This window comes from Ostrinia nubilalis, chromosome 19, assembly GCF_963855985.1.
Source record: "Ostrinia nubilalis chromosome 19, ilOstNubi1.1, whole genome shotgun sequence".
Classification (NCBI taxonomy): Eukaryota; Metazoa; Arthropoda; class Insecta; order Lepidoptera; family Crambidae; genus Ostrinia; species Ostrinia nubilalis.
The window spans coordinates 8215897-8230674 of record NC_087106.1 but is presented as its reverse complement, the minus strand read 5'-3'; the positions used below and the strand labels follow the sequence as shown (position 1 = coordinate 8230674).

General features: G+C 38.8%; 1 protein-coding gene across 5 annotated transcripts in view; it reads left to right on the top strand.

The window, feature by feature from the left end:
- The window catches only part of LOC135081163 (brain tumor protein), a 666947-nt gene extending 652516 nt beyond the window's left edge, over positions 1–14431 (top strand). For all 5 annotated transcript variants that reach the window (XM_063975901.1, XM_063975902.1, XM_063975900.1 and 2 more), the window contains one exon: positions 9147–14431. In XM_063975901.1, coding sequence (XP_063831971.1) covers positions 9166–11703 — 2538 coding nt within the window. In that variant the 5' untranslated portion in view covers positions 9147–9165 and the 3' untranslated portion in view covers positions 11704–14431. The remainder of the gene's footprint in view (positions 1–9146) is intronic.
- The last annotated feature ends 347 nt before the right edge of the window (positions 14432–14778 follow it).

The window sequence follows — 14778 nt, the reverse complement described above, 5'->3', positions numbered from 1 at the left end:
GGTTTTTAACGAAACAAAACCTATTACGTTACGGCTTCATCCGCTCGTAATTGTCTATGGTGCAAATGACAAAAGCAGATAAAATTCTGTAACTGCCAGTATCGTTTGCAAAAAAGAGGAAAAATCTTTGTATAAAAACAACGTCAATAATTTAATCTAGTGTCATTTGCCATTAATTATGTTTTGAATTTAAATAACTAGCTTTCTGTTGATGTAAGAATGTTCTCATTATGAGCAAAAGAAGGAAGTTAACCCACGCTATACTCATTATGATTATGTGAGGTAGGTAAGGCACTTTAATTTTAGGCATCATCCACACTATTCAGAATGCTGTTTTTTTTTCAGTGTTTATTCTTCATGGTCATGTGGAAAAATAGTCTTTCTTTTAAATGTCTCTTTGTAAGATCAATAGTGTTGTTCCCATTTCTACGAACAAAGATAGATGCAAATGACAACAGTGTGATAGATTTACTCCTTCAACAAAGGACAATAAGGTCCGAATCGACCTTCCGTCTATGTAAATAGTAACAATCCTACTAGAAAGGTATCCAGGGATAATGTACGATGGCCTTGCCCTTTGGGCAGATGTGTTTGATTGCTCGTGTCACGAAGGGCCGGGATAAATATACTTAAGGCTCTTTAAAGGGACAGATTTGGATGTGGTGGGAAATTGTAATCTATTGTAAAAAGAAAAGTTTGGATTAGGTACTCTTTCAGCTTTACAGTTCGCTGGCTAAAGAAAAAGATATGCAACTTCATGTCAAATTCTTCATGTGACACATGGTACATACTTACTTACCTCCTGCCTGATAAAAAGTTACACACGCGTTGAACGCTATTTTAAAATGGCATTTTCATACTAAACGTCACTTTCAACTAGTTTTCAACATATTTTCAACATGTGTGTAACTTTTATTAGTAAGGGGTTATTGATATGGTCAATAGGTCTAGGATGCATGCCACAATAAACTTTCAAGGCATTATATCGATAAGGCACGATAAGCCCATATCTTTGTCGTCTGAAATTGTCGATAAGATTATATCATGGCCTGGCTGGAGTGGATAATAGTCAGCTTCATTAGAACTTTGCTATTTTAACTGTTTTTCTAATATAAGGCTGTGTATCACGATTTCACGAACAAGTGCTATATTAAAATATATTTCTCTTAACACTCACACGTCTTGCCGGCTTAAGTGACTCCATCCCATCTGTTTCCTCTCATAGACAAGGGCCCTTTTGTTCTATTCGTTTATCTCTGAAGATTGCGCCTCGCTTTTATGTTTCACTCCTTTGGAGCACTTATTGACAAATGAAATGATATTTCCAATGTCACATTTTCCTTAGCAACTAAATCAGAAATGGGTATCCTTGGATATTTTTTACACTGCACTATCTAGTCCCAAACTAAGCAAGCTTTGTTGTACACCAAACAACGGATTAATGAACATAGGTACTTTAGTTACATTAATGCAATATTATTGACAAAAAACATGAAAATGTAATGGTATTTCAAAATGCTACCTAGTGATAAACTTACAATAGAAAATGAACAACTTTTGCGTCAGGTTTAACACGTTGCCAGTAAGTTGCAGTTGCAACAGAAGTCGGTGCCACATGAGGGTCGTAACAACTTTTCTATCGTGCCGCAAAGAAAGGGTTAAATCCGAAAAGAAATTAGCTATACTTTTCGCACATGTTTTGCTAACTCAGTCTTTACTGGTTGGGTTGGGTTATTTATATTGACGATCAAACCTTTGAAAGAAAGAAAATTCAAATGAATTACATCCAATTGATTTAATTTCTTTTTTGTGACTTAAATCTGTAGCTAAGTTCTAAAATCGCTTGCCCTTAAGCCGTTAATCATTACAGAATGACGCAAAGAAATGTACATTCAGACTTTCTTAGCACTTTTCCCTTCAACTTTGCTCAAACGTTCGCGTGTTGTAATCTTCCATTTGGGAATAGGAAACGCATCTTCCCATTCCGATCCCGGAAGGTGAACGTTTCTTCCCGGTAAACGCTAGAGATGCCCTTTTACATGGTTTGTTTCAATCGATATCGGTAATAATATCAGCTACTTTCCGTAGATGTTACGCTGACCGTTTTATCGATCGTTTTACCACAAGGACTAATAGATTATGATTTATAGTGATTAATTCATTAGGCACCAGTGGAACATTTTTACGAAGTCGATAAAGAAATAAAACATTGATGACTAGGCTGTTGTCGCCAACTACTCAAGTTGTTTAATGTGAGCACAATCAAAGACAGTTTTACTTTTAACTCTATAAGATTCCTCAGTTTTCAGCTTGATGTCCAATCGCGTACATGAACAGCATCCAAAATAAAGCTGTTTAAAAATCATCGATTAGTATCCGATCCAATGTTACACGTCGTTTTGTAACCGTTACAAAGTACGTTACTATCGCACCCCTATTTTTCATCCGGCACTGTCGTAGGGAGATAAGCCAAAACTTATTTCCGCGCGCCATATTTTATGTGTCGTCACTCGATAAAACATCGATACACGCGCATCCCTAATAAACGTCCGAATCGTTTCCACGTGTGTGTTGATATATTGGGGCGGCCATTTTCCCTGCGCGTGACGCGTTTCCTTCTCTACAATTCTGCGTATAGTTGAGGACTTTATTACATTGTTGCCGTAGGAATAGCTTCATTTCGGCAAAAATGTAACAGTTCGTGTAACATTGTTAGGATAAATGAAATCGAGCCTTTCTTATGCTAGTGATTGATTTTGCTCTGCCTTTTAGCTTAGGACAAAAGAAATTGTAACTTTTAAGTGTGCTTTTGTTTTCGCCAAATCGGAAAGTATGAGAAAAAGTAAATTTTTAAAAGGAAGCTCGGTCCGAACCGGTTATAATAAAACTTCAAACTAATATTGCTGTAGAGTTGTGAAAAAATATTTTGCTGACCAATAATTGACTTGATAATTTCGAGAAGATTAATTAAACATTTTTACGTAATTAAATATCTTTTAGTTGTCCCTGCATTTGACGTTACTAAGCCGTTTCAAACGCCAATGGCAGATGAGTTTATTTTCCCCAAAAGCTGCTTCTTAAAAGATTTAGCTCGAATTCCAGATGTACCCAGAAGTACTTCCCATACATCTAATTCATACAATCTAAGAAACCGGTATTCATTAATATCCTATGGAGGCAGTGCAAAGATCGCCACATTAGTGGTCAGCATGAATTATTTCAGCAACCAATGAGAAATGTACGGAATTAGTTACATACAGCTTCCACAGTCTTAGCTTCTAACCACAGCCTGACGAAAGCAGTTAAACACGATCAAAAATGTATGTTATCTTTTACGCCAATAAAGTAGCTGTTTAGGAAGAGCCAGTCAACTGGCTCTTCCTAAACAGCTCAGCAGCAGCAGCAGCTATTCTTAAAAGATTTAACAAGCTGATCTCAAGATCAGCTTGTTAAATCTTTTACTTTAATACTAGTAAAAAAATCTATTTGGTTGACGTTTTAGAAAAATACATAAATTGTTCCTGCGTCGCACGCAAGTCCTCCCTGAGGTAAAAATAATACAAAATGGATGTGCCTTCTGTACTGTACCGTTCCTCTGCACATTATCCCCCTTATTTGTAAAAAGTTCCAGGGGATTGAAATGACATTTCCATACTAAATGACAATTTAAACCAGAGTTCTACTAGGGTGTAACTTTTATTAATAAGTATTTAGATTTTTGATGATATTTGGTCTTATTTTAAATCTTGCTTGTTACGTTAAATTCAGTTAGATCTTATATGGCTTTAGCGCATAGTTTTTTGCATCTACCTTTTCTATTAACTGTTCAAACTGGTCAGGCTGTTCATTATTAGCTGTGCCTCCACCTTCCCGCGTAGCTGAGGACCGCAAGGCTTTTACATTTCAATTGTCAGGACAGCAGACGGACAAATGTGCACTTTATCCCTGTACATTTGGGGTGTATTTTCGCTAAAAGCCGTCGGTGATTTAGCACAGTTCGGAAAACCTTTTGGGGTTCCGTAATCTGCTTCGACCCAATCGCAATTAATGGGGTCCGAACGAAACGAGCCTATGCCGGGGCTTAGGTATACTGGAAGCGACTTGTCTTATGTTTTATTCTGTGCTCATGTTTATGTACTGTATGTATTAGACAGAAAGTTAGATAGAAAATAAAAATATTGAGTTACGATAAAGTATTTTATTATTACCAACAATTTGACTACCAATCTTCTTCTCATTGTAAGCATCAAGCAACTTTCTTGAAAGCTATTTATAAGAAAATGTAATGAAAGAAAATATATCAAGCAATGATTTTACATATTTTTATATCGATTTAACAGGCAGTGCTATCGAAGAAACGTCTGCGATTGTGTTCAGCTATGAATATTTAATCATTATTTTTTACTCTGTGTCTGGAGACAATTCGTGAACATTAATTTTTGATTCGAGATCTTTTTTTATGCGTAACAAGGCAGCTATTTGACCAAATGGCACCTGGTGTTAAGTGAGATGCAGTCTGGGAGTCTTCATCCTTTTATTAAGAAACAGTTATCAAAGCGAAATCGGTTTAAAAAGCGTCGTAGTCTAGAGGCTTGTTATTTAATCGCTTCTAGTGTTCGCTAGATCAGTTCCCGCCAAGGGCCACCTTCCCCAGAGATTTGTCGGCACAATACCATACAATTTTCAACTATAGTGCTACCCACTCTACAAATGCCTAACTTAAATTGGGTTTTCCTTGTAAAATTACCAATAGTCATTACTTACGGACCCAAATTTGTATTTACTTTCGAACTTCGCCTTTCTGTTTCTAATCAAGATCGTTTTATCGGACTTTAGTATTGATCGCGAAGTTATTCCACAGAACAATGGTTTATAGAATACTGAAACAATTTAGTTGTTAACTACAGAAGTTTGAACTTTTTTCTTTATTATTTAATGAATTTGTAATAATAAGCTCAAGATTCAGAAGGTAGGTAACAATAAATAAGAAATTATAGTCCGATATGCATAAGTAATAGAGTTACGGTAGAAAAACTGATATAATGTCTCGCCTATTGTATTTTTAACAAAGGTGCTTTTATTTTTGTCTTGTTTTATCTATGAAGTTGGATATACAATAGGAATTGGATATAAGAACTATATATTTTTCTCTTTCTAAAATCGCATCTATCTTTGCCATACTCTTGAATAAACCGTCCCATTCAGACTCGCAATGCATTCATAATATTTGGTTTCATAAACTACCGCCATATTCGCTGCATACGCGAGCGAAGTCAAATGGTATTTACTATTTGCCTTGACATATGTACTTGTACAGTCGAAAGCACATCAGAGTATCCATTTTTGTTGCAAAATAGTCGGTATTACAACCAGATAAGACCACTGGGTTTAGCTTGATGTGCTTTAGTCCGTGCCAGTCGATGCTGCCTTCCATACATCACCTTGCAAACCGCTGAGTTCACACACAAATTGATGCGTTTCAACCTGGAACATACTGATAGATGCTGCTATATCGAAATGTTTGTTAGATACTTTACCTTAGCAAAAGTGAGATGTCATACTTACTGTTAAAAGCTGTGTCTAATAATCTTACTCTCAATACAGCTGTAGCCTGTATAAGATACTACAATGCATATGTTATTAACACTTCAAATGTGTTCAATGAAAAAATGATATATAATATCTTCTCTTTCTTCTGAAATGATAATTACATTGATTGTTACCGTTGAATAACTTGTCTCGCTTGTCTCTTTATGTAGCTTCATATCGCATCGCTTGCAGTAAGTATGAAGCTTTAAAGTTTTAAACGCAGTTGATGCAAATGCGCTACCCTCCCGATTGCTGTCTCCGTAACATACTGTCGATGTACTAGAAATTTCAAATTTCTGTAAGAGACAGCTTGGAATTAATTTGAACAGTATTCTCAGAGCATTTAAGTTGAAAATTGATGGTAGTTTTTACCGAAAATTTAACGATATTTCCAGATTTTTCCTTCGACGCTTCAGTTCCATATGCGCAGCTTATTTCGAAAATACAGAGCATATTTGAATAAAGTACGTCCATTTGGAATGAACCACATTAATAATTGCTTAACACACGCACTCAGCAAAAACCGTGAAAATGCTTTTATATGTCTTTATACTCGTTGCACGTTTTTCAATTACACACAATGGAAGGCAAACATTAAAGGCAAAAGAATAAACATATGCAAAGCGGAAAACTTAATTAACTAAACGAAAAGGCAAAAGCTTTTAGGTAGAAAACTTGGTTACCTTTGACTGCCAATGCAATACATTGTAGTGGGTTCACTCCTTAATATCAAGGCTATTAAGGGATACTAACACCCGTATTCACAAATGATGCTTGCTTAAGTGAACGCTATGCAAAGTCGAACGCACAGCGTTGAAAGCTTTGTGATTGTTTCGTGTGTGTCACTCCGCCACTCAAGTAGTGTCTAAGAATAGGTTTTCGGGACCCTGTGTGTTCACGCGCACTGTGAGACCTCATAGATGTTTGTGTTTATCAGTTTGTAGGGAAAAAAATATCGGCTGAATTTCACCAAAAAATCTTTTCAATGAGTCAAGCAGATACCTACTGCGAATTGCATTGTATCAAACCTTTACTCTTAATTTTCTTCAGACTTATTTAAATGTAGCAATTTTGGCCCATATTGGTACTGATCATAGTACATAGTGCATATTATGTTAAAATAATAGAATTCTGAGGCCGAGTGGCACCACCTTATTTTAACCGTAACAATAACGATAACCGGTGCTTTTTGTACCAAGTTTGACAGATTTTTGACGTTTGTCAAAGTTAAAGTAAGATGGTGCAACTCGGCCTTATCCACATAGTGTGGCAATATCCATTGAAAAGTGGCTCTACCGTGTTTAACTAATTCCCCTTTTAGCCGGCGCTTTCATGCGGCAGAATTAAACGTAACCGCATACGCTGCAACAATCCGTATCTTCATTAGCCGAGCGCTCCCGAATCCTAGTAACTTGATTGCTGAAACACCTTTTATGTGACATTTATGTGGAAATACATTATTTCTGGGCTAAATCATAAATCAGTTTAGGACTCCTTCACTAATATTTTTAATTAACAAGTAACGCCACCGGTTCAATGGTAGAGAGGTTCTAGGTTTGCTTTCCAGATGGGACATACATACTTTGTATTTATTCCTAGTTAGGTTAAGAAATTGCGGCTCACTAAAATACATTCATATAGATATCTTTTGTGCAAACAATTAAGACTCATCCAGCCTATTCATCATCGCCAATAGCGGCTATTTTTTATCCTTAAGTTGTAGGTAACCTAACATTAAAACTCAGCTTATTAGGTTTATCTTTTAATCAAACTTCTTTTATTTCATTTCCAAGGAGACAGATTAGTTCGCACAATAACCATGAAATCCCAAGAAAACACCCATTTAAAACAGTGTTAAGTTTCGAACCCTCACCAGCATTTGTTCCACCAGAATCATTTACGTCGCAGAACGCAGTAACCGCAGCGCTCACAAATCCGGCTGATCTTCATTAGGCAGCTGCAGTCCCAATATGGCGAATTCGTATGCACCGACGCATCCGCGATGCGACTACCCGCTGTCGCTTGGGACGCCGTAATGTATTGCGCTCGCATCGATCACGGTATATGCACCCTTACATCGTGATTTAGAACCGATGCTCCGTAGTTCAAATTGATTAGCAGTTCTATCAAGGAAAAAAATTTTGATGGGCATACTATGGAAATCCTTGGGGGAAGCGTTTGGCCAGCAGTGGACGTCATTTGGCTGAAACGAAATTTAAATACAAGCAGGTTGACCTACCGCAATGTTAAGAATTGTTCCAGTACATTCTCAACTTTAGGTTGTTGTTAAACGTGCATTGAAAATATGAAGAATTCGTACAAAATGCTTGTCTCAAAAATTTTCCTCGAAAAACTTTCAAAGAGCAAAATAGTTTTGAATGATGAAGTGGTTCACTTTGTCCAAAGCTTTAAAGAAAACGCTTAAATTTTGTCTGGAAGTCTAAATTCAGTGAAATCTATAAAACAAAACGATATTATCCTCATATTATATCTCTCCAGCAACGGCTGTGTGACAAAGGCTGGCCGAAAGTGATAAAGGAATTTAAGGGAAGGAACGAAATATCTACAAGAGGGTGCTTGACGGGCGGTGAATAATCGCAGCTATACATATAGCTACAGATCCCATTTTAGCGGATAGTTTTGCTTTCAAAGTGAAATGGCTGTTCTACACTCAGCTCGAATTAGACAGATACGCTCTCCGTGATGCATTGTACAGGATTTAACCAAATTGCAAACGTTTGAAACGGACTAAATGAAATTGGAGTTGCAAAGTTTTTGTCATCCCCTCCTGTTATTGAGAGAGGAACTTTCCGAATTTTATTTCTGGTTGTATTAAAGCCGGAACAAAGTTATTTCGTCTCATTAAAATTGAAGAGACTGAGTCAGGGTTTCTGGATTCAATATACAGAAAAATGTAACGCATTTATTTATTTAACACATTGAAACTTATTAATTGCTCGAAACTGCTAATTTTACGGGGACAAGGGTCTCAAGTGTGTTTTATTGTTTTCCCCTCTTAAAGTATCAGGTACTGCCCGTCCAATTATATTCACCTTGTTGCTAAACGTAATTTCAAACTACCATAAAACAAGGGCATTCACCTCGCAAATATCTCCCCTTAGGTAGCATTAGTAAACACGGGGGAGTCAAAATAAATTTCCACCCTCACCCTAATTCGAATACGAAGTTCCCCTTACATTCGCCCTATGCGTAGCCATGGCAACCGTGCCCTTGGCTCAAACTGCATCACGATATAAACATTCCTAGCGTGCAGTTCCCGAGCCGCCTGACGGCCATTATTGATATTTTCTCCGTTCGCCGCTCCTTCCGATGTTATGCTCCGTCGCTCACAAATTCCCCGAAAATATTGAACAAAGCTTGTCTATTTATCATGTTTATGGCAACGCTACTGTATGTTAGGTCAGGGGTTAGAGAAATGGGAAAATGCTGACGTATTACAAATGTTATGTTACATTCATACTAATGCGAACACATTCACTTACAAGTCTTTGTTTCTTTCTTACCTTTTATTAACATTTCCTTTTGTATTGTTCCAGGGATGCCGGTTTCCTGAAGATGGCCTCACGCACCCCGTCCCTTGAGTCGCTGCCCGGTGCCAACTCTATAGGTTCGCTGGAGCGTGGCTCCTTATCGCCCTTGACCCTTAGCGGCTCCTCGCCTCCTGCGAGTGACTCCGCCGTATGTGACCTCCGTGAATTCGACGGCCTCGACACCACCTGTGCAATTTGCCGAGAGACATTCGCCGACCCCAAAGTACTAAACTGCTTCCATACATTCTGCCGGGGCTGCCTGGAGAGGGAACAAACGCACCCTGATAAAGTTACCTGCGTCACGTGCCGCGTTGACAGCCAGCTGCCTCCTGCAGGCATACACGGGCTCCTACCCAATCTTGTGATAGCAGCGGCCGTTGAGCAGGACGCCGATCTCCTGCCGAGCGCTCGCCAAACAAGCTCGCCTTCAGCCCGCTGCACCGGCTGCAAATCAAAGGAATCCGACGCCGTAGCTCGCTGCGTTGACTGCGCCAACTTCCTGTGTCCCAACTGCGTCATGGCCCACCAATTCATGCATTGCTTCGAGGGCCACCGTGTGCTCGCGTTCACGGACCTCAAAGATGACAAGGGTATGCTCGGATCTACCCTTACACCAAGCGGCGACAAAACCGCTTTCTGCCCGAGACACAAAAATGACATCTTGAAATATTTCTGCCGCACCTGCTCCGTGCCCGTCTGCAAAGAATGCACTATTATTGAACATCCCGCTGCATTGCACGACTGCGAACATTTATCTGACGCGGGACCTAAACAGATGGAGCTTATGCAACAAGCTGTAACCGAAGCCAAGACTCGTGCTACCGAGATCAGGCATGTAGTCAAGACTGTTGAACACGCTGCTGGAAAATTACAAGTCCAGTACCACAAAGCTCAAAATGAAATTAATGATACCTTCCAATTCTACCGCTCTATGCTCGAAGAGCGTAAACAAGAATTACTCAAAGAACTAGAGAGCGTTTTCTCGACAAAACAGATCGCTTTGACAGTTGTCGGACAGAAAGCTCAGGAAACTGTCGACAAGATTTACCAGACTTGCGATTTTGTGGATCGACTAACTAAATGCGCCAACATTGCTGAAATTTTAATGTTCAGGAAACTGTTAGACACCAAACTACAAGCCCTGATGAGTTCCAACCCAGAGCAGAGCATGCAAACTGCTTGCGAACTAGAGTTTGTGTCAAACTACCAAGCGATACAAGTCGGCGTGCGAAACACTTTTGGATATGTGCGTTCAAGCTCAGAAGCTAATGTAGGCCCAACGAAGCAACCCCCGATTGCTCGTCCCACGAATGGGTCTCTCTTGAATGGCGGCTCATCATCTAGCAGCAGTAGCGTGAATGGGAGTTCTGGAAGCCTTAATGGTGGAATCCACCTACCTTCCAGCCTCAACGGGGTATTAGACCGCCCATATACAAATGGCCTTCTTGGTCCCACCAGCCAATCCACCTCACCATTTGAGTCGAACATAATCTCGAAGAGGTTCAACAGTGCCAACAGTCTAGGACCATTCTCTACAGCTATTGGAGATATCAATTTGAACGGAATCAATCCCTATGAAAAGTGGTCCAACGGTGGTTGCGACTCTCTGTTCCCATCTGCGCCCACCGATCCGTACTCGCTTACGGCTGCCACTCACCCCGATCCTATCTTGGACTTGACAAACAAACTGATTTCCACTGCCATATTTCCGCCAAAATCTCAGATCAAACGCCAAAAAATGATTTACCACTGCAAATTTGGTGAATTCGGAGTGATGGAAGGTCAGTTTACGGAACCGAGCGGTGTCGCAGTAAATGCTCAAAACGATATAATTGTGGCCGATACTAACAACCATCGCATTCAGATTTTCGACAAAGAGGGTCGATTCAAATTCCAATTCGGGGAATGCGGTAAACGCGATGGGCAGCTCTTGTACCCCAACCGAGTGGCTGTAGTGCGCACATCTGGTGACATCATCGTCACTGAGCGGTCCCCGACCCACCAGATTCAGATTTACAACCAATACGGACAATTCGTGCGCAAATTCGGCGCCAATATTCTGCAACACCCCCGAGGCGTCACGGTCGACAATAAAGGTCGCATTGTAGTCGTGGAGTGCAAAGTCATGCGCGTTATCATCTTCGATCAAGTTGGCAACGTATTGCAGAAATTCGGATGCTCAAAACACTTGGAATTCCCGAATGGCGTCGTCGTTAATGACAAGCAAGAGATCTTCATTAGCGACAACCGCGCGCACTGCGTTAAGGTGTTCAATTACGAAGGCATTTACCTGCGCCAGATTGGCGGCGAGGGAGTGACAAATTACCCGATCGGTGTGGGCATTAACGCCGCGGGAGAGATCCTTATCGCAGATAACCACAACAACTTCAACTTGACGATATTCACGCAGGACGGACAATTGGTGTCCGCTTTGGAGAGCAAAGTGAAGCACGCGCAGTGCTTCGACGTGGCGCTGATGGACGACGGCTCGGTGGTGCTGGCCAGCAAAGACTACCGGCTCTACATCTACCGCTACGTGCAAGTGCCGCCCATAGGCATGTGAGCCGCCCGCTCTGATCACAGGAGATCGGAATGACCGATGTACAAGCGTAGGATCAACTTGAAACGCAAGTAAAGTGACAGACTGTTCTTCTGGCCATATGTGTCAATTTTTGAGTAGTTCAAGTGACGATTCCAATGTGAAGGAAACTCAAAATTTTTGTAAGTGAAAGTGTTAATTGATTGTGGCTGTCTCGATGTGATCAATTTGACTAACGATGGGAATTCTTTACATATTTTTCGGCATGAGATCTCTGTATGCATTACTTCTAAATGAAACTGTAATGAGATTAGTTGATAGTATTGACATTGTTATTCGAGTACCTATTTAAAGGATAGAGATTATTCCGTTGGATCGACCCAAACATGCGAACGGTGTTCTCGACCCTTATCATTTTTTAATCTATTGAATAATATTTTTTCATATCCCACATCGTTAAATTAGGGATGAATATTAAGGGCATTTGTATTATTTAGCCCATTTGTTGGACCAATATTTTAACTATTACTTAAAAATTGTTAGGCGTTAAGCGTGTGATTTTATTGTAATAAGAGAGCATCGAGCGGTATTGTTGTTAGTTTTAAGATTATTCTTCGGCACAATGGCACTTCCTGTTTTTAATTAGCACTTATTCTGTGTCGATTGAAATATGATTATGAAATTAAGTAAGAAGTTGTTACATTATTATTAGGTAAGTGTTAAATTGATTGAGCTGATAATGGACAATCTTTAGTTACTACCCCTCTTAATGTAGTTACAAAATTTTAGGGAAATGTGATGTTAGGGGTTTTATCAATGACAAAGTTGACTGCGGCGTTCCTTACAGCAGCTCTTCTGGATCCTTGGAGGAGTTGAGTGAGTTTTGAAACATCACAACGTGGCGAGTGATCCAAAATGTTTTATAGACCTCAATTAATTTTGAACCGAACTACCGCCATTCTTGTAAACTCCGCAACTTGAGTATTATAAAGCATTTTAGATGATGTACCTTACTGTTTAATAGAAATGGTTGTAGTTATGTTAATTGTGTTGGAAGACAGTTTTCTTTTTTTATCGATGTCATTACCGCCTAGTCACTGAGAGCCCACGGACCTTAGTTTCCACGTTGTTGTAACGATTAGTAACATTTGGTTGATAATAATATTATTCGTTTTTATACAAATCTAGTATTTGAATATTTTAAGTGATTGGATACGGTAGTAACTAGTAGAGCACTTTAGAAAATCGTCGTCTCGCTAGCCTTTTTTTATAAATGATTATGTTTCTGAGATTTTTAGAATGAGATATTGAGGGCACCGCATCTGAACGCGATTCACTACTTACGGGAGTATTATAGCTCGCTTGGTATACAAAATAATTTTATACAATTTGTTATTCTGGTAAGATATTTTTATATGGAAACATATTTCTGTAGTGGTAGTAGTAATACGGTGCATGTTTATCATTTAATTTTTTTTCGTATTCTATGAATATTATGCTACTATTTTTTTATTTCAGTACCGTGTGTTTGTGTGTGTTAGCAGAATTATTTTAGTTCGATTTTCATTAGTTTTTGGTTTTCTTAGTGAATAATGATTTTTAGTATTTTTTGCTGAATCTATGACAATAAAGAGATCTGATGCGACCGAAGCGGGTCGGGGGTCGTTTTCTTAATTTTTGATCTGCATTAGTTTAGGTTATATGTTTCGATTGGTGATAATCCTATGCTCCTAAATAAATTATCTCGTTGAACATTGAAGTCGCGTCGGGCGAGTGTCGTGCGCTGTGGACGGATGCAATACCTGCGTTGCAAGTGCCATACAATCATGTTGTGATTTAATAAGTGATATTTAGTATTGTTTGTAAATATGTACCATACTCTGATTTATCGACTCTAATCATAAGTCTGATGGATATCTTAGATGGTTCCAATTGTTGTGTCGGTGCAAGGTCCATGAATGCCAGATCGTTGTCACTCGATAAAATTTGAATGAAATTATTGCGTTACGTCCTGCACCGGTCCCAGAGCATTTAAGAGTAACCGTTCTTCACATGTTATTTTCTGTTCTTTGCATATCACAGCGCATGCACCACTTGCCCTGACGCGCCTTCGATCGAATAGTTAAATATCGATACCCCACTGGATTAAGCGAATCACAACAACAATGGGTCTTAGAGTCCAAATTTCAGTGATTTATCACCAATGATTTTTATTATAGGCCACTCTGTTCCTAGTAAATTAGAAAATACCTGAGGCGCCTATGTTTGTTGTGTTTCTCCTAATCCACTGGTACTGGACTTGATTGATCGTAAGCTAATTCAAATTGCTGTTTTACAGTCCGCTTTTTCTCAGTTTTTTCCGTCGAATTGCCTTGTCCGATTGCATGCGCCGATACCCAATGAGTTCACCTATGATTTACCTTTTTATTTGTTTATACACTATTATTATGAGCTTACAGTTTGCAATTTGTCGTAAAAAACTGAGATCACGCTAGATATGGGTAAACATTTATTTAGTTTTAAACATTGATAGCTTCATATGAAAAATTACACCATGAATTATATTAGTCGTAATGACTTTAATTCTTAGTTTTAATTTTTCGTGATGAAGTATTCCTGGTAAAAAACATACGCTTTTACTTAATTGATCGTTTCGTCGTATTATATTTAAACTAAGTATAGTGTAGTTCATCAAAATTACTATAATAAGATGTGCAAATTATGACAACACAATTCACGCCTATGTAATGCTGTGTATAGCCTGACCAGGAACATAAAAACCCTGGCATAGAGGCGCGTCAATTGCATTTGATAGTGCAACACTGAGTACAGTCGTACCTGTGTTAAATTAATAGGCTAACTTTATGTATCAGGATTCAGGATTACGGGCTAATTTGATATTTTCATAAATTAACGAAAAAATATTATTATAGGTAACCTGATTTAAATAAATTAAATGAAACCATCAATCGAGCTAGTAGATTTATTTTATTATTCATCAATAATCAAATTCAGAACTTGAATATTCAACTGCAATGTCTGCTCATGAACGCTTCAAACTCGGTACTTCTTTCCCAATCTCATAAAATTCAACACTTA